The sequence below is a fragment of the Pan troglodytes genome, chromosome 8 (assembly GCF_028858775.2).
Source record: "Pan troglodytes isolate AG18354 chromosome 8, NHGRI_mPanTro3-v2.0_pri, whole genome shotgun sequence".
Lineage (NCBI taxonomy): Eukaryota > Metazoa > Chordata > Mammalia > Primates > Hominidae > Pan > Pan troglodytes.
In genome coordinates, this window is record NC_072406.2 from 81,382,448 (window position 1) to 81,408,367 (window position 25,920).

General features: G+C 41.9%; 1 protein-coding gene across 5 annotated transcripts in view; it reads left to right on the top strand.

The window, feature by feature from the left end:
• The first annotated feature begins 6,856 nt into the window (after positions 1 to 6,856).
• Positions 6,857 to 25,920, top strand: part of SUPV3L1 (Suv3 like RNA helicase) — a 29,425-nt gene continuing 10,361 nt past the window's right edge. For 2 of the 5 annotated variants that reach the window (XM_521497.9, XM_009458597.5), the window contains exons 1-9: positions 6,857 to 7,712; positions 13,148 to 13,225; positions 13,608 to 13,715; positions 14,801 to 14,915; positions 16,465 to 16,633; positions 18,851 to 18,962; positions 22,360 to 22,437; positions 24,166 to 24,257; positions 25,544 to 25,724. In XM_521497.9, the coding sequence (XP_521497.2) occupies positions 7,442 to 7,712; positions 13,148 to 13,225; positions 13,608 to 13,715; positions 14,801 to 14,915; positions 16,465 to 16,633; positions 18,851 to 18,962; positions 22,360 to 22,437; positions 24,166 to 24,257; positions 25,544 to 25,724 (1,204 nt within the window). In that variant the 5' untranslated portion in view covers positions 6,857 to 7,441. Of the gene's footprint in view, positions 7,713 to 9,674; positions 9,810 to 13,099; positions 13,226 to 13,607; positions 13,716 to 14,800; positions 14,916 to 16,464; positions 16,634 to 18,850; positions 18,963 to 22,359; positions 22,438 to 24,165; positions 24,258 to 25,543; positions 25,725 to 25,920 lie in introns of all 5 variants that reach the window. The other 3 variants (XM_063781851.1, XM_063781852.1, XM_063781853.1) reach the window with 3 other exon arrangements.

Sequence of the window (25,920 nt, forward strand, 5' to 3'; positions counted from 1 at the left end):
CTTGCTGTTTGCATGATTAAAATAGCTCTATTCTCAAATCTCTTCTCGTTAGATTTATTGTCGAGGATAGTATTGTTCAATAGTTTAGGAAGCTGTAACTGTGATAATGAATTTTTATAAATATTACTGGTTTCAATTTTAAATAGATATATAATGCTTCTAATAGGCTGGCTTAAAACTGTCATATACAGGATGCCTATCCGTTTTGCTCAAGACTTTTTGTAGCATAACCAATTTGAAAAATAAAAATTCAAATTTAATATTTGGTGATTTCAGTCAAAAGTCAGCCAGCTAATTAGAAGTCATAAACTGAAAAAGAAATTTGTGTCTTTAATGAACAATGTCTAATCCATTGGTTCTCAACCCTGGCTGCATATCAGAATCACCTTAGAAGCTTTTAAAATAACCAGGCCCGGGTCCTACTCTGACCAATAAAATAAGAATCTCAGAGACTGGGCCATAAGCATTAAAAACAAAACAACCTCAAAAAAATACCTGTAATCCCAGCCACTTCAGGAGTCTGAGGCGGAAGGATCACCTGAAGCCAGGAATTCGAGACCAGCCTGGCCAACAAAATGAGACCCTATCTCTACAAAAAAATTAACAATGAGCTGGGCATGGTGGCCTGCACCTGTATTTCCAGCTATTTAGGAAGCTGAGACAGGAAGATCCCTTTGAGAGGTGAAGCCAGCTGGACTTCTGAGTCGCGTGGGGACTTGGAGAACTTTTCTGTCTTACAAGGGGATTGTAGAATGCACCAATCAACACTCTAGCTAGGATTGTAAAACGCACTCTGGCTAGCTGGAGGTTTGTAAAATGTACCAATCAGTGCTTGTGAAAACGCACCAATCAGGCTGGGCACAGTGGCTCACGCCTGTAATCCCAGCACTTTGGGAGGCTGAGGCGGGCAGATCACCTGAGTTCAGGAGTTCGAGACCAGCCTGACCAACGTGGAGAAACTCCATCTCTACCAAAAATACATTAGTCGGGCGTGGTGGCACATGCCTGTAATCCCAGCTACTAGGGAGGCTGAGGCAGGAGAATTGCTTGAACCCGGGAGGCAGAGGTTGCAGTGAGCCGAGATCGCACCAATGCACTCCAGCCTGGCTAGAAGTTTGTAAAATGGACCAACCAGTGCTCTGTAGAATGGACCAATCAGCAGGACGTGGGCGGGGACAAATAAGAGAATAAAAGCTGGCCACCCCCCAGCCAGCAGCGGCAACCGGCTCGGGTCCCCCTCCATACTGTGGAAGCTCTGTTCTTTCACTCTTCACGATACATCTTGCTGCTGCTCACTCTGGGCCTGTGCCACATTTAAGAGCTGTAACACTCACGGCGAAGGTCCACGGCTCCGTTCTTTAAGTCAGCGAGACCGCAAACCCACTGGAAGGAACCAACTCTGGACACACCTTGAGTACACGAATTTGAAATTACACTGAGGTGATCATGCCACTGCACTGTAGCTTGGGTGACAGAGACACCATGTCTCAAAAATCTACCCAGAGTTGAGAACCACTGATCTAAACCATTAAAATTTTTATTTCTGTCACTAATGAAGAATTTTCTCATTGTTTTGATATTGCTGGGGAAGAAAAACTTTTACCCTCTTAGGATGAGTTCTTGGGGGCCTGCAAATTAAATAAACAAGAGACGTGGCCAGGTGCCTAACTCTTTTGAGAGGCCAGGGTGGAAAGATCGCTTGAGCCCAGGAGTTTGAGACCAGCTTGGGCAACATAACGGGACCCCAATCTCTACGGAAAAAAAAAAAAAAAAAAAAAAACATAGGGGAAGTGGTGGGGCATAAGAGTACTTACGGGAAAACAAATGACTTAGAAAATATGAAATGAGCTCTTATGAAAATAGATGGAAGATAAAATTTTGTTACAATGTCTGTTCACGTGTCGTACCCATTTATTGTCTCAGGATAAAAGTCAGTCTTTCCTGGTTGCTCCCAGGAAGGGGATTTTTTAGCTCTTTTGAGAGCCCAGGCTTTTAGACAGCTAAGGGATTTCAAAAACAAGTGATTATAAAATTAAAGATGCTCTCATTTAGAAAAAAAATACAGGTCTAAAATATAACACAGTTATGGATTAGAACTGTTATGCAGCTCAGTATTAGAATAAAGCAAAGGTTTTCCAGGAGTGGTATTATGCCCCGGAAAGAAAGCAAGACAGAGCAGGACCACGTGGGTACCATCTGTACAAGTTCTACAAATGTGTCTGACAGGTGCCCCATCCCTTCCAGCTCTAACATTTCATGATTCTAAGACTAAATCTTTTTTTTTTTTTTTTTTTAATTTTGAGATGGAGTCTTGCTCTGTCGCCCAGGCTGGAATGCAGTGGTGCAATCTCGGCTTACTGCAACCTCTGCCTCCCCGGTTCAAAGGATTCTCCTACCTCAGCCTCCCGAGTAGGTGGGACTACAGGCACGTGCCACCATGCCTGGCTAATTTTTTGTATTTTTGGTAGAGATGGGGTTTCACCTTATTAGCCAGGATGGTCTCGATCACCTGACCTCACTGAGAGGTGAAGCCAGCTGGACTTCTGGGTCGGGTGGGGACTTGGAGAACTTTTCTGTCTTACAAGAGGATTGTAAAATGCACCAATCAGCACTCTGTAGCTAGGATTGTAAAACGCACCAATTGGCACTCTAGCTAGCTAGAGGTTTGTAAAATGCACCAATCAGCTCTCTGTGGCTAGCTAGAGATTTGTAAAATGGACCAATCAGTGCTCTGTAAAATGGACCAATCAGCACTCTGTAAAATGGGCCAATCAGCAGGACATGGGTGGGGGACAAATAAGGGAATAAAAGCTGGCTGCCACCCCCCAACCCCAGCCCCCAGCCAGCAGCAGCAACCCGCTTGGGTCCCCTTCCATGCTGTGGAAGCTTTGTTCTTTCGCTCTTCACAATAATAAATCTTGCTGCTGCTCACTCTTTGGGTCCATGCCACCTTTGAGAGCTGTAACACTCACTGCAAAGGTCCACAGCTTCATTCTTGAAATCAGCAAGACCACGAACCCACTGGAAGGAACAAACTCTGGACACATTGTGATCCACCTGCCTTGGCCTCCCAAAGTGCTGGGATTACAGGCGTGAGCCACCGTGCCCGGCCAAGAGTCAATCTTAAAAGTTCACTTAGGATAAGCAACAGTTTAGCATCTAGATCATGATAACCTTAATGTCAGAAAAATACTAGAAACTTCAACTTACAAAATTTGGTAGACAAGGTATGAGAGAGTAATCTACAGGATGTGCTTTTGTGAAACCTACACCAGATTTTGTTAATAGCAAAAGCAGGCCGGGCGCGGTGGCTCACGCCTGTAATCCCAGCACTTTGGGAGGCCGAGGCGGGTGGATCATGAGGTCAGGAGATCGAGACCATCCTGGCTAACACCGTGAAACCCCGTCTCTACTAAAAATACAAAAAAAATTAGCCGGACGTGGTGGCGGGCGCCTGTAGTCCCAGCTACTCGGGAGGCTGAGGCAGGAGAATGGCATGAACCCAGGGGGCAGAGCTTGCAGTGAGCCGAGATTGCGCCACTGCGCTCCAGCCTGGCGACAGAGCAAGACTCCGTCTCAAAAAAAAAAAAAACAAAACAAAAAAAACAGCAAAAGCAAAGGCGAAGAAGAAATTAACTTGTATTATTTCTGCCACCTAGGTTATCTTCTCCCACTTCCTTTCCCCTTCTCCTATTTATTTCCGTATTCATGCATGGATTTAGCATATTTACAGACTATCAGTTAGTGCTTGCTATGGTTTGAATGTGTCCCCTAAATTTTTTGTGTTGGAACTTAATCATCAAATTCATATATTGATTGGAGGTGAGGCCTTTGGGAAGTAATTAGGATTAGATAAAAGTTCTCAGTGTGGGTCCCCCATGATGTGACTGGTGGCTTCGTAAGAAAAGAGAAACCTGAGTTGACACACAGGTCTTGCTCTCTGGCCATGTGATGCCTTCTACCAGGTTATGTCAAGAGGGCCATCACCAGATGCCAGCCTCTTGATCTTGGACTTCCTAGCCTCCAGAACTGAAAGAAAGAAATTCATTTTCTTTACTAATTACTCAGTCTGTGGTGTTCTGTTATAGCAATGCAAAATGGAGTAAGTGTTATCTTGGCCCTATCCTGAAGGAACTTTAATCCAGAGCAGTGGTTCTCAAAAGTGTGGTCTCAGACCAGCAGAGTTGCATCATCTGAAATGTTTTAGAAATGTAAACTCTCAGATCCCACTCCAGATCTACTGAATCAGAAACTTCAGGGATGGGGCCCAACAATCTTGTTGCACTCTAATGTTTAAGAACCACTGACCCAGAGACACAATTACGATAGTTTTCATTCTATGATAGAGCCTCTACTGGGACCTGTGATATGTAAGAGAAGCACCCAGTGTGTTCAGAGGTGCAGAGGTAAGAAACGATGATATAACTGGTGTATAGTTCCAGCATGAATAGAATGGTAGATGTGGGGAGTAGAAATAAAGCTGGAAGAGGCATATAGGGCCAACCAATTTAGGACAGAACCTGGATGCCATACGATGGAATATGGGCTTTATCTGAACATTTATTCAGAATCACCAAAGGACTCTAAGCAGGAGTAACTTACCAGATTTGTGTTTTCAAAAGATCATTATGGTGCTACGGCAAAGTATAGGAGGATACCAGTTACATAGTTACTGCATTAATCCATTCAACAAGCAAAATAAAACATTTATAGAGGCTCTAATATGTGTTAGGTGCTGATTACACTTACTGCTATAAATATGACATAACCAGTATAGATATGACATCTTTTTTTGTAAAAGCAAAAATTTTATATTGAATTTTCCCATTTCAATGTTTATAGTAGAACTTAATGAATGGCTGAAAGGGAAAGCCTGTATGTGCTATCATAAAATTCAGATTGCATTTTCTACCTGCAAGGAGGTGCAAACAAAATTACAGTTAAAATAGTTTTGAGAATTTTTTTTCTGTAAAACTATACTAGGGTTGGGCTAGATCTGTAAGACTAGTAACTGCCAGGTGCTGTGGCATGCACCTGTAGTTCCAGTTACTCAGGAGGCTGACACAGGATTGCTTGAGCCCAGGAGTTCAGGATCACCCTTCCAAAGAAAAAAAAAGACTCGTACAAATGTTGATTCTGGCCTAATATGCTGCTCCTGTCCAAAAAGCCCACCTATTTGCTTTGAAATCAGAAAGACTGGCTGGGCACGGTGGCTCACACCTGTAATCCCAGCACTTTGGGAGGCCGAGGCAGCTGGATCACTTGAGGCCAGGAGTTCTGAGACCAGCCTGGCCAACATGGTGAAACTAAAGAGAACACAAAAATTAGCCAGGTATTGTGGTGCAGGCCTGTAGTCCCAGCTACTCGGGAGGCTGAGGCATGAGAATTGCTTGAGCCTGGGAGGTGGACGTTGCAGTGAGTTATGATTGCACCACTGCACTTCAGCCTGGGCAACAGAGTGAGACTGTCTCAAAAAAAAAGAAAAAAAAAAAAGATTTAGATTTGTATCTGACTCTACCACTTATTGGGGCAAGTTAGTTAACCTGGCGACAATAATACCTCTAAATTGTTGTCAAGCATATTAAAAGATTAAAAGGAACAACATAGTGCTTGCCTCAGTTACGTATTAAATGTTTGGTTTATCCTTCATTCTCCTAGTTTCCAAATCTGACGAGACATCATTGTTTATTAACATTTTCTAGCATATTTAGTCACTCACTACATTATCTAAGGAGTCTTGTAAAACCTCTCATTCCACATACATGGTCTCCATCATAACTCAGACACAGGAATCTACCACCTTCAGCTAGAACTGTTGATAAAGTTGTAATTTTCCTCCCTGCATATTTGTGTTTATCCTAGTCTATCCTAGGTACTTCCTAATGAATTATTTCTCTTCTCAAAAATATAATCACTATCTGTAAGCCATAGAATTAGGTCTGTGTTAACTCTGTTACTTAAATTTTTTTCAGTATGTCTTTTCCTTAGTTAAGCCTCTGCTTACATCGTTTCCTCCGACTAGAATTTACTTACTGCTTCTCTATGTTTTACTTTTAAGTCTGGCAGAAATCTCCTTACCACTCTCAAATTGCTCCTTTCTTTGAACTGCCATTAGTCTATTAGAGTAATAAGTGCATTATTTAACGTATACTGTTCTTACCACCAAAACCAGATCAGAACCTTTGAAAGCAAAGGACTGTCTCCTTGTATCCCTGATGTTTAAAAATTATTTTGTGAATCAAAGGCACGTGGCAAATTGTTACTGGAATCCTATTAGACATACAGTATTGTATATTACATAACACGTTCCTTCAAGTTGTAAGATCTTAATGATGTAAGTATAAAGAGATGTGGATGGAGATGCTAAACTTGTGAATTTTTTTTTGTTTTTTAGACGGACTCTCACTCTGTTGCCCAGGCTGGAGAGCAGTGGCCCGATCTCGGCTCACTGCAACCTCTGGCACCCAGGTTCAAACGATTCTCCTGCCTCCGCCTCCCTAGTAACTGGGATTACAGGTGTGCACCACCACGCCCGGCTGATTCTTGTATTTTTAGTAGAGAGGGATTTCACCATGTTTGCCAGGCTGGTCTCGAACTCCTGACCTCAGATGATCCACCGGCCTCGCCCTTCCTAAGTGCTGCGATTACAGGCGTGAACCACCACGCCCGGGTTAAACTTGTGAATTTAACATGTTGCAGCCTCACATGAGGACACGGTATTCAACAAATGCAATGGAACGAAACTATGGCTGGGGTACAGAGCACGTATTTTTGCCATGTGGTCACAACTATGTGGTCATAGCTGCTAGGATGATGTACGCAAACTGCTCACATTAAAGCAAAAGTACTTACGTAATACAAGGGGTTTAATAGTGCAACAGTATTTCTCAGCAACATTTCTGAGGGGCATATCAAGTTATTATCGCTAACGTTACCATATCAGGAAATGACGGTTAACAATGCAAGAAACTTTTGGGAAATGCTATTTAGTGTTTGAATCCGCAAGACATACTCGTACCCTGAGCATTCGCAGTTGCTGCTCCACCACCCATTCTCTCACTGCTCACCCACGTGCTTCTGGACACTTGCTTACCAAAGTACTAGTTTGCATCACGTGACACGACTAGCAGGCCCCCTTCGCTCATGTATGACATCCCAAAGATGCCTGATTATTTCCCCTTCTTTAGGGAAAGCTGGTCCCAATCACCAACAAAACAGAGAAAGAGAACGAGAATTATCTCTAGTGGTTTTGCCTGCTAATCTTCTTTTTCCCTGAAAGAACACCCTCACGGCACGGCGTTTTCCTTAACGGTCAGGCGTTTTCCCGGGCAGCTTACCTGCTCGGCCTGGGTCTTTCTGGACAGCAGGCGCTGGAGGTGCGCGTCACTGTCCGCCGCCGTGTCCGCGGCTGCTGTCAGACAGTGTAGAACCTGCGGCCTCGATGTCCTTCTCCCGTGCCCTATTGTGGGCTCGGCTCCCGGCGGGGCGCCAGGCTGGCCACCGGGCAGCCATCTGCTCTGCCCTTCGTCCCCACTTTGGGCCCTTTCCCGGGGTTCTGGGGCAAGTTTCTGTCCTTGCCACCGCCTCCTCCTCTGCCTCCGGTGGCTCCAAAATACCAAACACGTCCTTGTTCGTGCCCCTGACTGTGAAACCTCAGGGCCCCAGCGCCGACGGCGACGTCGGGGCCGAGCTAACCCGGCCTCTGGACAAGAGTGAGTGCGGGAACTACTGAGGGCGGCAGAGGGTGGTGTCTGCTGGGCCGAAGCTGGTTGGGAGGAAGCTACATCCCCTTCCCCTGGGGATCCGAGGTCCCATCGAGTGTTGTCATCGTGCCTCTCAGTGTCTGCCTCCTTCGCTGGTGTGTGAGCCCCTCAAACGGCTTGGGACTGTGTCTGATTAATTCTTAACGCCTCGTCCCAGAAGCGGCCTTTTCCCTTTTACTGCCCTGCTCTCTGAATGGTTTAGACACTCATGTGTTGGGAAGATTTGACTTTTTTGAGTTGTTAGGTGGACGCCCGCTCTTTCTTGCATTCTTTGTTTCTCTCCCACCCCCGAATGGGATGTGGCAGTGAAAAGCCAGCGGAGACTCCTTTTAGGATTCTTTGTCATTGAGGAGGCGCCGACTCATACCACGCTGTTAGGCTGTGTGGTGGTTGCCAAGAGGAACCAGACTCAGATCCAGATCCCCTCTTAAGAAACGTAACGGTATCGTGGGGGAGGACACGTGTATGGAAAGTGAACTGTAATACAAGGTAGAACATGACAAGGTCTAGAACAAGGTAGGGTGTCCCCGGCTCCAGAGAGAAAAGAAGAGGGTAGCATCAGTTAGTGGCAGCGGGCTTTGCTCAGCAAAACTTAAGTTTGGATGGATTCGTTGACAGAGAGGCATGTAAATGTTTTCAAGGTGAGTTTCGGGATGATTAGGGAGGTAAGGGAGTTTCCTCTGACCATATGAAACTGGGAGATTGAGGAAATGCTATCCAGAATTGTTTCCAGGAATAGGAGGAGAAATGTCTCACTTCAACAAGCGACATTGATTGGTGCCTCCTATTGTAAATCTAAAATATAGACTACAATATGTTTTTCAGAGCAGAAATACAGTACTTTCACTAAACATGTGAGGGAACTCACAGTATATGTTATTCTTTGACATATTCTTCCAGTGTTGAGCAAGGCCTTTCACTTTACTTGGTGTTGGGAGACTGTCTTTATTTTCTGCTGTTATAACATAATACCTGAGACTAAGTAATTTATAAACAATAGAGGTGTATTTGACTCATGGTTCTGAGCCGGGATCTGATGAGGGCCTTTGGCTGCATCATCACATGGTGGAAGGTGGAAAGGCAAATGAGCCTGTGAGACAGAGAAAGGGGGCTGAACTTATCCTTTTTTTCCTGTGATAACTGACTCCTGTGATAATGGCATTAATCCACTCACAAAGGCAAACTCCTCATGTCCTAATCACCTCTTAAAGGTTCCACCTCTCAACTGTTAAAATAGCAATTAAATTTCAATATGAGTCTTGGAGAAGACATTCAAACCATAGCAGAGAATGTGTTATTTTAATAATGTAATTATACTATTATTTATTTTTAAATTGTAAAAATACATAAAATTTACTCTTTTAAACTTTTTTTTAGTTTTTTTTTCTTTACTTTTTTTTTTTAGAGACAGGGTCTTGCTCTGTTACCCAAGCTGGAGTATAGTGGTATGATCATAGCTCACTGTAACCTCCAACTCCCAGACTCAAGCAATCCTCCTGGCTCAGCCTTCTAAGTAGCTAGGAATACAGGCGTGCACCACCATGCCTGGATAATTTTTTAATTTTTTGTAGAGATGGGGTCTTGCTATGTTGCCCAGGCTGGTCTCAAACTTCTGGGCTCCAGGGATCCTCCTGCCATGGCCTCCCAAAGCCCTGAGATTACAGACCTGAGCCACTGCACCCAGCCAGTCTTAATTGTTTTTAAGCACATAGTTCACTAGCGTTAAGTATATTGACATTGTCGCGAAATAGATGAGAACTTTTTCATCTTGCAGAGTTGAAACTCAAACAATAGTTTACCCATTAAAGAACAATTTTCCATTATTTTATATTATTTGAAGGCATAAGGTAATTTGGATGAGATAATTTGCCTTATTGTATTCAAATATTGATAAATTCTTATTTTCTGCAGCTATTCCAATTCACCTGAAAATGTAAATGTCTTTGCTGCTTCCTGTAAGAAGATAGAATAAAGACATGGGTTTGTCAGCACTAGATTTTCTTCTGGTGGAGAATCCTTAGATACTTCATTGGGTCTGTGTGCCAGGTGATTTTTCATCTCCTTTGACTGGGATTGGTCCAGATGTTGAATTTACTAGAATGATTTTTCAGCATGGCAGGAGGGGCTACAGAAGATGGTGCATTACTACACTCTGATATAGCCATGTGGTTAAGGTGTCAGATTTCCACTTAGCTTAGCAATCAGGACAAGAAGCTGTCACTTCTCAATCTCTTTTGCCTACTCATAACCCAAAAAGTTGAGGTACTTAAAGGCTTTGTCCTGCATCACCTTGCTGCCTTATTCTGTGCTGTCTATGGGGTGTCTCATTCTCTCTCTCCCCTCACTAATTCAGTATTCCTCTCAGATCTTTGTCTCTACCCTGGACCTCTCTCCTTCACCCTGGACCTATATATCTCGCTGCCTACCAGGTGTCTCCACTTGTCTTTCTTACACACACCTCACCTTAGCATGTCAAGACAACTTACCTTCCCCTCAGCCTGCTCCTCCAGGTGCTCAGGTCAAAACCTGGTAGTCTTTGTTCTTCCATCCCTCACCCCTACATCTAACAATCAGAGAAAGCCCAGTTAATGAGTCTTGTTGATTCTACCTCATAAATGTTGGATTCATTCATTTCCCTCATTCTCCACTGCAACCAGCTTAGTCTAAATTGCCAGCTTCCATCTTTTGACTGGACTGCACATATAGCCCCTTATGTGTCTCCTCATATGCCTTTGATCCCTTCATTCTATTCTCTACCTGCAGTCAGAATGTTCTTTTAAAAAGACTAGGCTGGGCGCAGTGTCTCATGCCTGCAATCCCAGCACTTTGGGAGGCCCAGGAGGGTGGATCGCTTGAGCCCAGGAGCTCAAGACGAGCTTGGGCAACATGGCAAAACTCCATCTCTACAAAAAATACAGAAATTAGCCAGGCATGATGGTGTGTGCCTGTAGTTCCAGCTACTTGGGAGGCTGAGGTGGGAGGGTTGCTTGAGCTTGGGTAGTAGTAGAGGTTGCAGTGAGCCGAGATTGCACCACCACACTCCAGCCTGGGTGACAAGAGTGAGACCCTGTCTCAAATAAAAAAAGAAAGATACAATTTTAATTTACATACTAGAAAGCTCACCCTTTAAAAGTGTATAATTCACTGGGTTTTAGTGTATTTGCAGGATTGTACAATCATCACCATAATTTCATTTTAGAACATTTTTATCACCCTAAAAAGAAACCTGATATCTGTTAGCAAGTCACTCTCTAGTTCCCCAGTCCCCAGTGTCTTTTTTTTTTTTTTTAGCTCCAGATGACCACTAATCCACATTCTGTCTGTTGATTTGCCTGTTTTGTGTATTTCATATTTATAGTGTCATATAGTATGTGGTCTTTTGTAACTGGTTTCTTTTACTTAGCATAATGAGAAATTTCACATTTTGGAAGCATTTTAATTTGAGTAAAGCAGCATGAATCTTATATAACACCGTAGTATTAGTCACAGAAAATAGGTTAATTCTAAATAAATGTGATCTGTCTTTAGTTTGTATCGAGTTTATAGGTCAGCAGAATTTTCCCAAGCAATGATGGCATGTGCCTTTTTCCAATCTTTTATTTGTCATTGGTTTTTCTACCCTTGATACCAAGAAACTGTTGGCCAGGTGCAGTGGCTCACGCCTGTAATCCCAGCACTTTGGGAGGCTGAGGCTGGCAGATCACCTGAGGTCAGGAATTCGAGACCAGCCTGACCAACATGGAGAAACCCTGTCTCTACTAAAAATACAAAATTAGTCGGGCATGGTGCATGGTGATGCATGCCTGTAATCCCAGCTACTTGGGAGGCTGAGGCAGGAGAATCTCTTGAGCCCGAAAGGCGGAGGTTGCAGTGAGCTGAGATCGCGCCATTGCCCTCCAGCCTGGGCAACAAGAGTGAAACACTGTCTCCAAGAAAAAAAGAAACTGTTGTTCCTACCCGGCACAAAGTAACAGAGACCCAGAAATCTGCCTGTGATCTGAAATATAAATACACACACACACACACACACACACACACACACACACACAGTGTGTATGTGTATCTCATATTTAATTGTGGGCAGATCTAGTGATTCTGAAATTTCCTCATTCTGTCAAACAAAGTTTTATTAGTGGAATGCTTTGTTCAGGCTTGATTTCTTCAATGAGTGTTGTGTGTGTTGGACTGTGTGAAAATGTGGTTGGCACATTTGTGAAAGGTAAAAATACAGGTCACTTGGCCTTTCTGAATTTCATGGGTAAAGGCTGGGTCCTCGTTGTGGCTTCTCCTCCTAGAAATACATAGTGTGTGACTGAGTCAGTAAAATGTTTATTGAATAATGCTGTAGTATTTTAACATATACAACCATAATACAATCTCAGCTTGATTAGTTTAAAATACTTTTACCTGTAAGATTATTGATTCATAGTGGCATGTTATCTCCCAATAGCATAGACATTTCTCTGCCGTCACCCTTGACAGTCATCTAACCCTTGCTTGAGTAATTCCATTGGCAAGGAGCTCTCACTTTTCACTGTTCTAATTGTTAGGAAGTTCTTGTATAAATTCCACTGAAATCTGCTCCCACTGACTTTAGTTATGCCATCTAGCACAAAACAAGTGTAATCTTTTATCCCTGAAATCATCATCCTCAAACTTAACATCAGCCTGGCTTCCTTAAGCATGAGGATCTGGTCCTTGCTATATTGGTTGTCTTTCTGGATGTGTTTTAGCTGCTCACTGTTTGGATGTGCAGAATGGTTATAAGTGAATGACAGTGTGGCTCTCTACCTATAAGTGGCCTGGTGAAGGCTTGAGGCTGCCTCTGATCCCAGAGTGCATTGCTCATTCCTCTATGGTATAACAGGGTGCTGCATTATTTGACTCGATCATTTTTCTCTTTTTTTTTTTTTTCTGAGACGGAGACTCGCTCTGTCTCCTAAGCTGGAGTGCAGTGGGCCCATCTCGGCTCACTGCAAGCTCCGCCTCCCGGGTTCATGCCATTCTCCTGCCTCAGCCTCCTGGGTAGCTGGGACTACAGGCGCCCAACAACAGGCCCAGCTAATTTTTGTATTTTTAGTAGAGACGGGGTTTCACCATGTTAGCCAGGATGGTCTCGATCTCCTGACCTCGTGATCCGCCCACCTCAGCCTCCCAAAGTGCTGGGATTACAGGCGTGAGCCACCACGCCCGGCCAACTCGATCATTTTTCTTAACACTCCCATCGCATATGAATTCATAAAGAAGGATCGACTAAAACCTTCTAGTTCTTGCAACACTCATTAGACTGCTGCCTTTAGTGTTATTGCTTCAAGTTTCTTTTGCTTTTTTTTCAGCATTTATCTAAGATAAGGAAACGTTAAATTTTGACATCTCTCTTCTAGATGAAGTAAAGAAGGTCTTAGACAAATTTTACAAGAGGAAAGAAATTCAGAAACTGGGTGCTGATTATGGACTTGATGGTAAGGCCCAAAACATCTTCATAGAGGTATTTTATTACCTCTTACGGTACAGCTTGGTCAGGACTGTACGACCCCTCATGTGACCTGGCTGTTGTAGTCTGGAGACACGTCCCTGCCCTTTGCTTCTGGCTGAGTGGGAGACTGGCGAGGCTCACCTGGTGAGCCATACTGCACGGCAGAGGAGCTGCAGCTGCGGCCTTCCTTCATGCTGTGCTAGGACTTCAGTTTTAGCCCAGATCATAATAAACCAGCTGTACTGCCAAAAAAAAAAAAAAAAAAAAAAAAGAAAAAAAAGACTCTTTGATGAGTTTGGTGCGGTGTGTCTGTGTGCTTTTTAAAATGAGAACTACACCTTACATCTTTTCATTTTGTGTTTCTACAGCTCGTCTCTTCCACCAAGCTTTCATAAGCTTTAGAAATTATATTATGCAGTCTCATTCCCTGGATGTGGACATTCACATTGTTTTGAATGATATTTGCTTCGGTGCAGGCAAGTGTTTAGAGACTTTTAAAAATCCTATTGAACATACCTTCTATTTCTTCTCATACTTCATGCTCATTTCTCTAGAAGGGCTTATTTGGTTTAGAGTGGGTCTGGTAACATCCTCTGTAAATAATTCAGTGCTTTGACAGGATGACTTCTAGGTTGTTTGCTTTTATATTGGGTCCCTGAGCTGGTTATTACATCACCCATATGTCTTAGACTGGAGGAAGACTGGGGCCCAGTGAAATAAGCTCTCACACAAGTTAGAATTAGTGCATAGCAGATTCCATCTGTTTTTGCCACTGGCTTCCTTCTCCCTCATATCAGGACAAAGTTCTTGCTATAAAAGAAAAAAAAAAGTCAAAATATCATAATTTCATTCCCACAGGCAGTTTGGCTTTGGTTATGTATTTGACTCTTAGACCTGTACCTTGTGCCCAGCACTGAGGATACAACACAGAATGGGACATGCCCCAGCCTCCTCTCAGAGCCACTAAGATGTGGAGAATTCTTGCTGAGGAACAAACACGTTTTGCCTGTCTGTGGTTTTCGAAGTTTAAAAAATGTTTGCGCCTTCATCTCTGTAATGTACATGTCTAGGTTCTTTATTTTTAATTTAACTTTTGCCAATGCTAATCTTTGCCTGTTTGTACTAAAGGAGTAGAACGTGCTGGTTGCTAGCCAATTTCCTGAAAATATAAATTAAAAGGAAAAAGTAAGACAAAACAAGATCCAAGAAAAGGATAAGGCCTGTAACCTCAGGACTTTTCTACTTTTTTTTTTCTTTTCTTCCTTTTTTTTTTTTTTTTTTTTTTTGTGACACGGTCTCACTCTGTCACCCAGGCTCTGGAGTGCAGTGGCTCAGTCTCAGCTCAGTGTGTAGCCTCAACCTCCTGGGCTCAAGCCATCCTTCCAGGTCAGCTTTCCAAAGTGGTGGGATTGTTGACGTGAGCTACTGTGCCCAGAGAGGACTTTTCTTTTTACCCTGGCAATGCCCCCACAACTTAGCTTGTTAAGAAAAAAGATTTCACTAAATTTAGTTACGAATTTTATGTAGATTGCACATGTTAATACAGTGTTTTATTTTCCAGCTCATGCGGATGATTTATTCCCATTTTTCTTGAGACATGCCAAACAAATATTTCCTGTGTTGGACTGTACGGATGATCTACGTAAAATCAGTGACTTAAGAATACCACCTAACTGGTTAGTTTCTCCATTTGTGGATTTGAAATTTTCAGTTTCTAATCTTGGATGATTCGTGGTCATTATTTTTTTTTATTGTATTCTAGATAACAAATTATAAGGAGTCTGGATTAGGTTGTTTTCCTAAAATAAAAAGAGGCAGTTAACTCTTTTAGGCAATTCACTGGTATCTCACCTTGATCCGGATTGAGTGTGGTTTTAGGTTTTATTAGGGCAGATCTAGAATAGCCCTGACTTAAGGATGTTGTCCTTAAGTGTAAGCTATGGCCTTCCTGGTGTTTTAGCTGAGCGCCTGGGTGTTAATGAGTTCTTTCCACCATGGCTGGAACTGCAACATCACCTAGCACTTGAGATGTCTTTGAGACTTTCCACTCAAACCCTTGGTAGGCTGCTCATTCCTAGACCCTGCCGATTCTTACCTTGTACATGGTTAGCCCAGCCCTTGGCCAGGAACTCACAGGGAACCCCCACACAGACTTCTGGGCTCTCCTTCTATGCACCCTTCTCTTCCACAGTCTGTTCTTCACATTTTAGCTGCTGAAGCAGCTCTGAACTTAATCTCTGCTGCTCGCTTCACTGGGACTGTCATATTCTGCTTGGGTTCCACCTCCCTATGCCTTGCTGGGGTGCAGTACGGCTCATCCCAAGTGTTCTTTTCTTTCAAGGATTGCAGTCCTGCACTGCCTGTGGCCCATGTCCCCACACATTTATTGCATGTATTTTGCCCCGCTTTGTACTTGATTTTTTTGTTTGTTTGTTTGTTTTTGAGACAGAGTCTCACTCTGTCACCCAGGCTGGAGTGCAGTGGTGCATTCTCGGCTCACTGCAACCTGCACCTCGCAGGTTCAAGTGATTCTCCTGCCTCAGCCTCCTGAGTAGCTGGGATTATAGACGTGTGCTACCACACCTGGTTAATTTTTGTATTTTTAATAGATACGGGGTCTCACCGTGTTGGCCAGGCTGGTCTCGAACTCCTGACCTTAAGTGATCCTCCTGCCTTGACCTCCCAAAGTGCTGGGATCCTCCTGCCTTGACCTCCCAAAGTGCTGGGATTACAGGCGTGAGCCACCATGCCTCGCCTGTACTTGTTTTTAGTGGGAGGGCAAGTCTAGTGCCAGTTATTCCACTATGGCCAGAGGTAGAAGACTCTGTTATTATATTTGTGTATGTTGGAATTCAGGGGCCTGGGAATGTTTGCCTTTAGAGTCATGTGTTTAGAGCTGTGGGAATGATGTGAACATAGTATGGAACTGATAGCAGCTTAAATTTATTTTTAGTAACCGCTGAGAAAAAGAGATTTGTACAATGGGAAAAATTTCCAAGACATGAATTTGCATTTGGGTTTTTCTGTCCTCTAGTTAGTAAATGCTATTCTTGGAAACCAGTCATTATTTTAATGTGGATATGAAACCCATTGTTTAGTTTTTCAAAGACTTGATCTTTGAACATATTAAGAGGATATTTCATTTGGAATTAGTTTCGTTTGCTGTCTTTGCCAGGATGGATTTTGAGGTTAATGGATTAAGCTGTTTACCTACTCATGTTTTAGGTACCCAGATGCTAGAGCCATGCAGCGGAAGATAATATTTCATTCAGGCCCCACAAACAGTGGAAAGACTTATCACGCAATCCAGAAATACTTCTCAGCAAAGTCTGGAGTGTATTGTGGCCCTCTAAAATTACTGGCACATGAGATCTTCGAAAAGAGTAATGCTGCTGTCAGTATATTACCAAATATTTGCTCATTTTTTTCATAATTTTCTTTTTTGGTGGGAGTGGGAAAAGATGTTTGTAGTAATTTACTGTTAACAAGAAATTACCATATTTCATTGTATCTAAGAGGCTGTCAATTGTAAGATGTACCATTATTTTATGTACAGTTAAGAAAGAAAAAGATGCTACCAACTGACTCTGACATGCTATCAATTCTTTTTTGTTTGTTTGTTTGAGTTGGAGTCTCGCTTTGTCGCCCAGGCTGGAGTGCAGTGGTGCGATCTTGGCTCACTGCAAGCTCCGCCTCTCGGGTTCATGCCATTCTCTTGCCTCAGCCTCCCCAGTAGCTGGGACTACAGGCGCCCGCCACCACGCCTGGCTAATTTTTTGTATTTTTAGTAGAGACGGGGTTTCACCGTGTTAGCCAGGATGGTCTCAATCTCCTGACCTCGTGATCTGCCCGTCTTGGCCTCCCAAAGTGCTGGGATTACAGGCGTGAGCCACCGTGCCCAGCTCTATCAATTCTTAAGATGCATCTTGATTTCAGAGATACAAAAACGTGAAAACATGTGCCAGTACAGTGAATGAAATACAATATTGAAGAACATTTTACATATGTAGAGAAATGCAGAAAGTAACATACAAATAAGCTTGAACCTATTACACCACCTCATTGTATCTTTACATTTTATGATACTTGCTTCACTTACTTTTTTAAGAAATAAAATATTGTTGCTATACTCAAAACTCTGTAGTCCTTTGCCCCATCAGAGTTAAGCACTACTCTATGATATTTAATTTATCTTTTATAGATTAGACCTCTGATGCTATCAGCTAGAACTAATGATAAAGACTGAAGCCACCTTTTCAAAACTGAAAGGACTGAAGCCCTGTAGTCTGAGGCATCATTTTCACTAAATGGGCTACATTTTGGTTCATTGTTTTACTATGACTTTATATAATGTGAGTTTAACCAGTTTTGGTAGGTAATTTGCATTCTCTTTTTTTTTTTTCTGAACAGTTTGAGCAATTTACATACATAATACCTCTTTATCTGTAAATACTTGAGAATATGTTTCCTCAGAACAGACTTTTACGTAACCACAGGATATTTGTCTGAAGCAGGACATTTAATATTGATAGATTACTCTTACTTAATACACAATCCATATTCAAATTTTATCAATTGTCCAATTACACCCCATCCTCCACCCCTCCAGGGTTCTTTTCAGGGTCTCACACTGTATTTAGTTGTCATATCTCTAGTTTCCATTAATCTTGGACAGTTCCTCAGTCTTCCTTTGTCTTTCATAACCTGTACATTTTGGAAGACTATAGGTCAGTTGTGTTGTGAACTGTCTCAGTTTGGATGTGTCTGGTGTTTCCCCATGATTAGATTCAGGCTATTATGATGACCAGCCATCCCAGTTTGCCTGGACTTCTCCAGATTTAGCACCAAGAGTCCTCCATTCTGGGGAACCCATTAGTCCTAGACAAACCAGAATGGTTGATCACCCTGATAAAGCATTAATGTTGGTCCCTCTCAGGGAATTATAATAGGAGGTCTTTACATTCTTAAATTGTATTTATAATGTCCTTCTTGAATATAGAAACAACTCATTTTAATGAAGTCAGATAGTTCAGAGATGTACAAAGTTAAAATGTGAAACTGCTGCAGTGTCTCATGCTTTTGTTACCTGAGGATTTAGCTGATTTGAGATGTTTCCAGGTTTACCCAAGTTGTGTAAGAGAGTGGCTCTTATTTTACTTTATTTTTTATAAAAGGGAAAAAAGCATTGGGAATTTTTTTTTTTTTTTTGAGACAGTCTTGCTCTGTCTCCAGGCTGGAGTGCAGTGGCATGATCTCAGCTCACTGAACCTCCATCTCTCAGTTCAAGCAATTCCCCTGCCTCAGCCTCCCGAGTAGCTGGGACTACAGGTGTGCAACACCACTCCCAGCTACTTTTTCTGTTTTTAGTAGAGATGGGGTTTCATCATGTTGGCCAGGATGGTCTCTATCTCTTGACCTTGTGATCTGCCCATCTCAGCCTCCCAAAGTGCTGGGATTACAGGCATGAGCCACCGTGTCCGGCCGTGGGAACATTATGTTTTAACTGTGAAACAATCTAATTTGGTGGTAGTGGAGAGAACACCCTGTTAAATATCCAAAATGTATTTTTGCATTATTTTCACTAATTCTAGGTTTTTTTCTGTCTTTCTAGGGTGTGCCATGTGACTTGGTGACAGGTGAAGAGCGTGTGACAGTTCAGCCAAATGGGAAACAGGCTTCACATGTTTCTTGTACAGTTGAGATGTGCAGTGTTACAACTCCTTGTATGTATATGCTGTTTAAGAAACTATGGTTTGATATTTTTAATTTTTTTTTTTTCAAGGCAGAGTCTTGCTCTGTTGTCCAGGCTGGAGTGCAATGGTACTATCTCGGCTCACTGCAACCTCTGCCTCCCCAGTTCAAGCAATTCTCCTGCCTCAGCCTCCCAAGTAGCCGGGATTACAGGTGCCCGCCACCACACCTGGCTAATTTTTGTATTTTTACTAGAGACGGGGTTTCTCCATGTTGGTCAGGCTGGTCTCAAACTCCCGACCTCAGGTGATCTGCCCACCTCGGCCTCCCAAAGTACTGGGATTACAGGCATGAGCCACTGCGCCTGACCATGGTATTTTTAATTTTAAAATACACTTGAACATGTGAAATACGATTTTTTTGTGTGAAGAAAAAATTTTAAAATCTAGAAAAAGAAGAGAATAAGTATGACAAACGTGCGATCCTGCCACCACTGACAAATGCCTGCACCTGAAGTTCTTTCCCTTTTTCTCTTAAAAGAGCTGAAATGTTAATAAGCATAATTGAAATTTCCTTTGTACCACTCTCCAGTTTAATTCCTCTCTCCTCTTTTGTTCTAACTAGTAACAGATATTTGGTGTGTATAGTTTTCCTGTCTCTTTTCAGGATATATATTATATCACTGATACGTATTACCAGTATTCTAGATTGTTGTGTTTTAAAACATTTATGTGATTATTATATTATTATTGTTCTACCACTTGCTTGTTTACTCCACAAATGTGTTTAGATCTATCTAGTCTTATTGAAGTATCTATAGCTACATATTTGTAGTTATTTCATTTAAACTGTTTATAGTATTCCATCTTAGAACTGAAATTATTTGTTCCCCATTTGTTAAAGGATATTTAGGTTGTTTAAAGTTTTTTCCTGTTATGTACACTGCCACAATGAGCTTCTATTTAAAGTTGTTTTGTTTTGTTTTTGAGTCAGGGGCTCACTGTGTCACCCAGGCTGAAGTGCAATGGCGCAGTCATGGCTTACTGCAGCCTCGACCTCCTGGGCTCAAGCAATCCTTCTGCCTTAGCCTCCTGAGTAGCTACAACTACAGGTGTGAGCCACCACACCCAGCTAATTTTTTATTAATAAATTTTTTGTGGAGATGGGTTCTTGCTGTGTTGCCCAGACTGGTCTCTAACTCCTGGCCTTGTGTGGTCCTCCCACCTAGGTCTCCCAAAGCAGTGGGATTACAGGTATAACCCACTGCACCTGGCCTTAACATTTAAGTGAAAATTAACTTTTTCCTTATTATGTAAGCAATCATATCTTTATTATTGAAAATATAAAAATGTAAGCAAGCAAACAGAAGAAAACAAACGTACATAATTTCCCAGTCACACCTATCCGGAATCAATAGGTGTTAATTAACCCTATATATTTTCCAGACTTTGTTAATATTTGTGTTCATGTTGTGTATGCATATAGTTATATGTGCATGGTGGGTGTGTATATTAAACAAATAGGAAGGTACTTTACTATTTGGTAGCTTGCTTTTTTTCATTTTAATAATCAACTTTGTGAGAAGAATAGTTTTTAAAAAATCAATACATTATAAAGTAATATATTGTACAGTTGCACAGAAGTTTATAAATCAGAATTTCTTTTCTACGTTTTCTCTTCTAGTCTTGTTTGTACATATCCAGATCACTAAGTACTTTTTTTTTTTTTTTTTTTTTGAGACAGGGTCTCACTCCTGTCGTTCAGGTGGGAGTGCAGTGGCACGATGACAGCTTATTGCAGTCGTGACCTCCTGGGCTCAAACAATCCTCCTGCCTCACTTTAAAATTTTTTTTTTGTAGAGAAGAGGTCTCACTTTGTTGCCCAGGCTGGCCTCCGCCTCGCCTCGGCCTCCCAAAGTGCTGGGATTACAGGCATGAGCCACCATGTCCAGCCTCAATAAGTAATTTTTAATCTGATGATTGTTCAATATAAAATCAGCTTTCTTTACTTTCCTAAGTGTCATTGTATTTTTAAATCTACTCTTTTCAATTCTGTAGTATTTGGGGAAGAAAGTAAAATATAATATATGAATTACAGGGAATAGAATAAGGTATTTGGAAGCATTTTAGCCTTAGAAAATGAGATGAGACACTACTTTTTGCCATAGCGATGGATTTAAAACCCCTAAGGATGAGCATGACTGAGGCCCAAGGAATTATTCCTTCCACTTCACTTTCTGCTCTGAGAGCTGCCTGGTTTCCTGTGGTAGAGATGCTTCATTAGTAAATGAAGTGCTGTCACCTCCTTGTTCTGGAACTTGCCTTCTTCTTTTACTTCTGTCCAGATGTGATAGTTCTCATCAGATAAATTCTCCAGGCTGTCTCTTAGATTGCAAAAAAACAGGACAAGTGGAACTGCTCAGTGTGGGAGGCAGTGTGGTAGAGTATGTAAGAGTATGGACTTGGAGCTGGGTGTGGTGACTTGTGCCTGTTAATTCTGGCTACTTAAAAGATTGAGATGGGAGGATTGCTTGAGGCCAGGAGTTCGAGACCAGCCTGAGTAACATAGCAAGACCCTCATCTCTAAAGAAAAAAAAACTTTTTTTTTTTTGAGCTGGAGTCTTGCTGTGTTGCCCAGGCTCGAGTGCAGTAGTGCAATCTTGGCTCACTGCAGGCTCCGCCTCCCGGGATCAAATGATTCTCCTGCCTCAGCCTCCAGAGTAGCTGGGACTACAGGCGCACGCCACCACGCCCAGCTAATTTTTGTATCTTTAGTGGAGACGGGGTTTCACCATATTGGCCAGGATGGTCTCGATCTCCTGACATTGTGATCTGCCCACCTCAACCTCCCAAGAAAATGTTTTTAAAATTAGCTGGTCATGGTGCTGCGTGCCTGTAGTCCCAGCTGCTTGGAAGCTGAGGCAGGAGGATTGCTTGAGCCTAGGAGTTTGAAGTTACAGTGAGCTATGATTGTGCCACTGGACTCAGGCTGTATGACAGTGAGACACTGTTAGGAAGATCACTTTCAACCCAGGAGTTCAAGGCCATCCTGAGCAACAGTGAGACCCTGTATCTAAATTAAAAAGAAAAATAAAAAGAGTATAGACTTTGGAGCTAGATGGCCTGGGTTTGAATTTCATCTCTGCACTTAACTGTATAACTTAAGGCAAGTAACTTAATTTCTCTGGGCCTCTGACTTTTTCTGTCAAATGGAGATAGTGATAATACTTAACCTCATAGATTTGTTGTGAGGATTAAGGAGGAGGTACTTAAGAGGAGGTAAAACACTTAGAACAAACCTGCTGGAAAAGAGGAACCCAGTAAGTGATGGTGGTAGTGGTGATGGTGATGCTTGAATTTTGGTGTTGGAATTTGTTTATAATACTATTTAAGTAGATGGTATTGCTCATGTTAACTTTTTTATTTTAAGATGAAGTGGCTGTAATTGATGAAATTCAAATGATTAGAGATCCAGCCAGAGGATGGGCCTGGACCAGAGCACTTCTAGGTTGGTGGTCGTAATGCTATAAAACCCGTGCTTTATGACATCTGCGCTGAGATGCATTTTTATCTGCTTGCCATTGCCAACCAAATAGAGTCACCTAGAACCTTTCTTTTTGACACAAAAAAGTAAACTAAGTATGAGTTTTTATTTTCTAAATATTATTTTAATAATGGGAAATATATTTTTTTCCTGTGCTAAAACTAGCATAACCATGTAATTAAAGTTAAAATGTTCAAATCTCATATTTACACAACTACAATTTATGTTTTGGTGTGTTTCATGCTAGTCTTTTTTTTTTGTATGTGCATATGGTGTTTTGAGAACATCTAATTTTGTATCTTGCTGTTTTTCATGTGACATTTTTCATTATGTATTAATATGATCGCATATCTCTATTGAAGGGCAATACCGTAATTTGCTCCATAGAGTTGAACCTTTTTTTTCCTATTACTAATAACGCTGCAGTAAAAATCTTTGTGGCCAAAGCTTTTTATTTTTTGAGACGGGGTCTTGCTCTGATGCCCAGGTTGGAGTGTGGTGGCGCAGTTGTGGCTCACTGCAGCCTTGACCTCCTGGGCTCAAGCAGTCCTCCCATCTCAGTCTCCCGAGTAGCTGGGACCACAGCTGTTTGCCAACGTGCCCCCCGGTTAACTTTTTAAATTTTTTGTAAAGACAGAGTCTCCCTATGTTGCCCAGGCTGGTCTTGGAACTCCTGGGTTCAAGCACTCTTCCCACCTCAGCCTCCCCAAATGCTGGGATTACAGGCATGAGCCACTACACCCAGCTTATTTTTTATCTTTTTAATTATTTCTTTAGGATAGGCTCCTGTAAGTGGAGTTCTTGAGGTCCATAGACATGAATGAACATTTCTACTGCTTGATGTTGGAGTGAATTTTTGATCATGTTTTAGGGCAAGTGTTTTCAAATTTAAAAACAAATAGCTGAACTTGGCCGGGTGCGGTGGCTCACGCCTGTAATCCCAGCACTTTGGGAGGCCGAGGCTGGCCGATTGCTTGAGGCAAGGAATTCAAGACCAGCTTGGCCAACATGGTGAAACCCTGTCTCTACTAAAAATATAAAAATTAGCCAGGCGTGGTGGCGCATGCCTGTAATCCCAGCTACTCCAGAGGCTGAGGCACAAGAATCACTTGAGCCTGGAAAGGAGATATTGCAGTGAACCACAGTGAACTGAGATCATGCCACTGCACTCCAGCCTGGGCGACAGAGCAAGACTCTGTCTCATGGGAAAAAAAAAAAGGCTGAACTCTTTTTTTAAACAAAGAGTATACATTGAAGCCTGTTATGTAAAATACATGGAAGTGGATCTGCTCAGGGATAGAGAGCTTGGAGTTTCTTCTGCCCTCCAACCCCCAACCTCTGAGGTACCTCAGCGATTCCATGGAGCCTAATTTGAAAAACACAAGTATAGGACCTGTGTTCAGTACTTAGCATCCAAATGCCAGCTTCTAATCCTGGCTCGTTTCACTCTGATAGAGTTGAAACTTTGGCCAAAGCAATTTAAAAGGCCTGAGATTAATAAAAATTGGATAATCTTTGCCCACTAGAAGTTGGTGATTATTTCAAGGTTTGCATCAGAGATAATATTTTTGAAAATACTTGGTAAGGTTGTAAAGCAATATGTAAGCCAACGTAAAGTACTTTGGCTATGTAAAATGTTGTATATTTAATTATAAATCTTTAAAATTAAGAAACCCAGTTTTGCATTGACAGGACTGTGTGCCGAAGAGGTTCATTTGTGTGGAGAACCTGCTGCTATTGACCTGGTGACGGAGCTTATGTACACAACGGGGGAGGAAGTGGAGGTATTCGATTAGATGCTTTGTTCTCCAGGTGGCATATCAAATAGTCCAGAGTACCTAGGCAATGGCTTCAGAGGCCCTAGATAATGCCAGCGTCAGAACTTAACTAAAAAGAAAGCTTCATTTTCTTGTGATCAACTAGACCATATATATTTGATTGAACCTCATGATCTGAAGTTCTGACAGAGTGGTCATCACACCCGAAGTCTTCCAAGAGTACAGGAAATTCTTCACTTCTTGACAAAACCTTGTGGGGCTTGAGTAGATCTCTTCGAATTAAATAAATCAGTACTCTTAGAAGTTGGAGACCCAGCAAGTTTGTCGTTTTCAAAGTCTTGTATGTCAGATATTGGGGCCTTTGATACACATCTAATTGCCAGACACAGTTTATATTCCTTTTTGAAATTCTTAGAGTTGGAAGTAACTGGTTTCCTTTTAATCCTGCTTCTCTTTTTCTTTACCAGAGTTCTATAATAAAATGAATTATTATTATTATTATTTTTTTTTGAGACAAGGTCTCACTCTGTTACCCAGGCTGGAGTGCTGTGGTGCAATCACAACTCACTGCAGTCTCAGCCTCCTGGACTCAAGTGATCCTCCCACTTCAGCCTCCCAAATAGCTGGGACTACAGGTGCTTGCCACCATGCCCATCTAATTTTTTATTTTTTGAGCAGAGGACATCTCACTGTGTTACCAAGGCTGGTCTTGAACTCCAGTGCTCAAGCAATTCTCCCACCTTGGCCTCCCAAAGTGCTGGGATTATAAGCATAAGCCAAGGAAATAGTTTTGAATTAGCCTGTTATTTTAGTTTTGTGCTCAGTTTTCAAGGAGAGATAGTGGAATATAGTGGAAGAAATTTTGGAGTCCATTCTGTGTTTTGCCATTCTTAGCTTTGCATTCTTTAGACAAGTCACAGAAGGTTAGACTTGCAAAATGTGCCTCAGACATTAATTTTTTATTGGGCTCAGTTTTACTATTTTATAAAATGGAAATAGCAGTTAATAACCTTTCTGAACTTAACACATTGCCGTGAAAATGAAATATATGAGAAAAAGCTTTGAAAACAGGTGAAACACTCTGTTTCATCTTATTAATTTAGAGATGCCAATGAGAAGTGATGGTAATACTTATAATATCAAAATAAATGTTTTTCTGTGTTTTCTTTTGAAAAACATTGGTACTTACCAGTTTTTAGCTACTCTTAACTGCATTACAATCTTCACTTAATTACTAGTCACAAGAAGTTGAGTTGGGTGTGTCATTTTGCCATCTCATGTCTTTATTGTAGGTTCGAGACTATAAGAGGCTTACCCCCATTTCTGTGCTGGACCATGCACTAGAATCTTTAGATAACCTTCGGCCTGGGGACTGCATTGTCTGTTTTAGCAAGAATGATATTTATTCTGTGAGTCGGCAGATTGAAATTCGGGGATTAGAATCAGCTGTTATATATGGCAGTCTCCCACCTGGTAATTATTGACTTTCCTCGTGACAAGATATGAAATCTCCTATCTTTGCAATTTATGTTGAGATATATATAAAAAAAATGGTAAACAATATTGAATTAAGCTGCTTGATGTATTGGTGATTTGTTAAACGTCATATAAAATAAATAATTTTCTATTTCATCTTAGTGGAAATAGAAGTATTTTAATTATAGTTCTT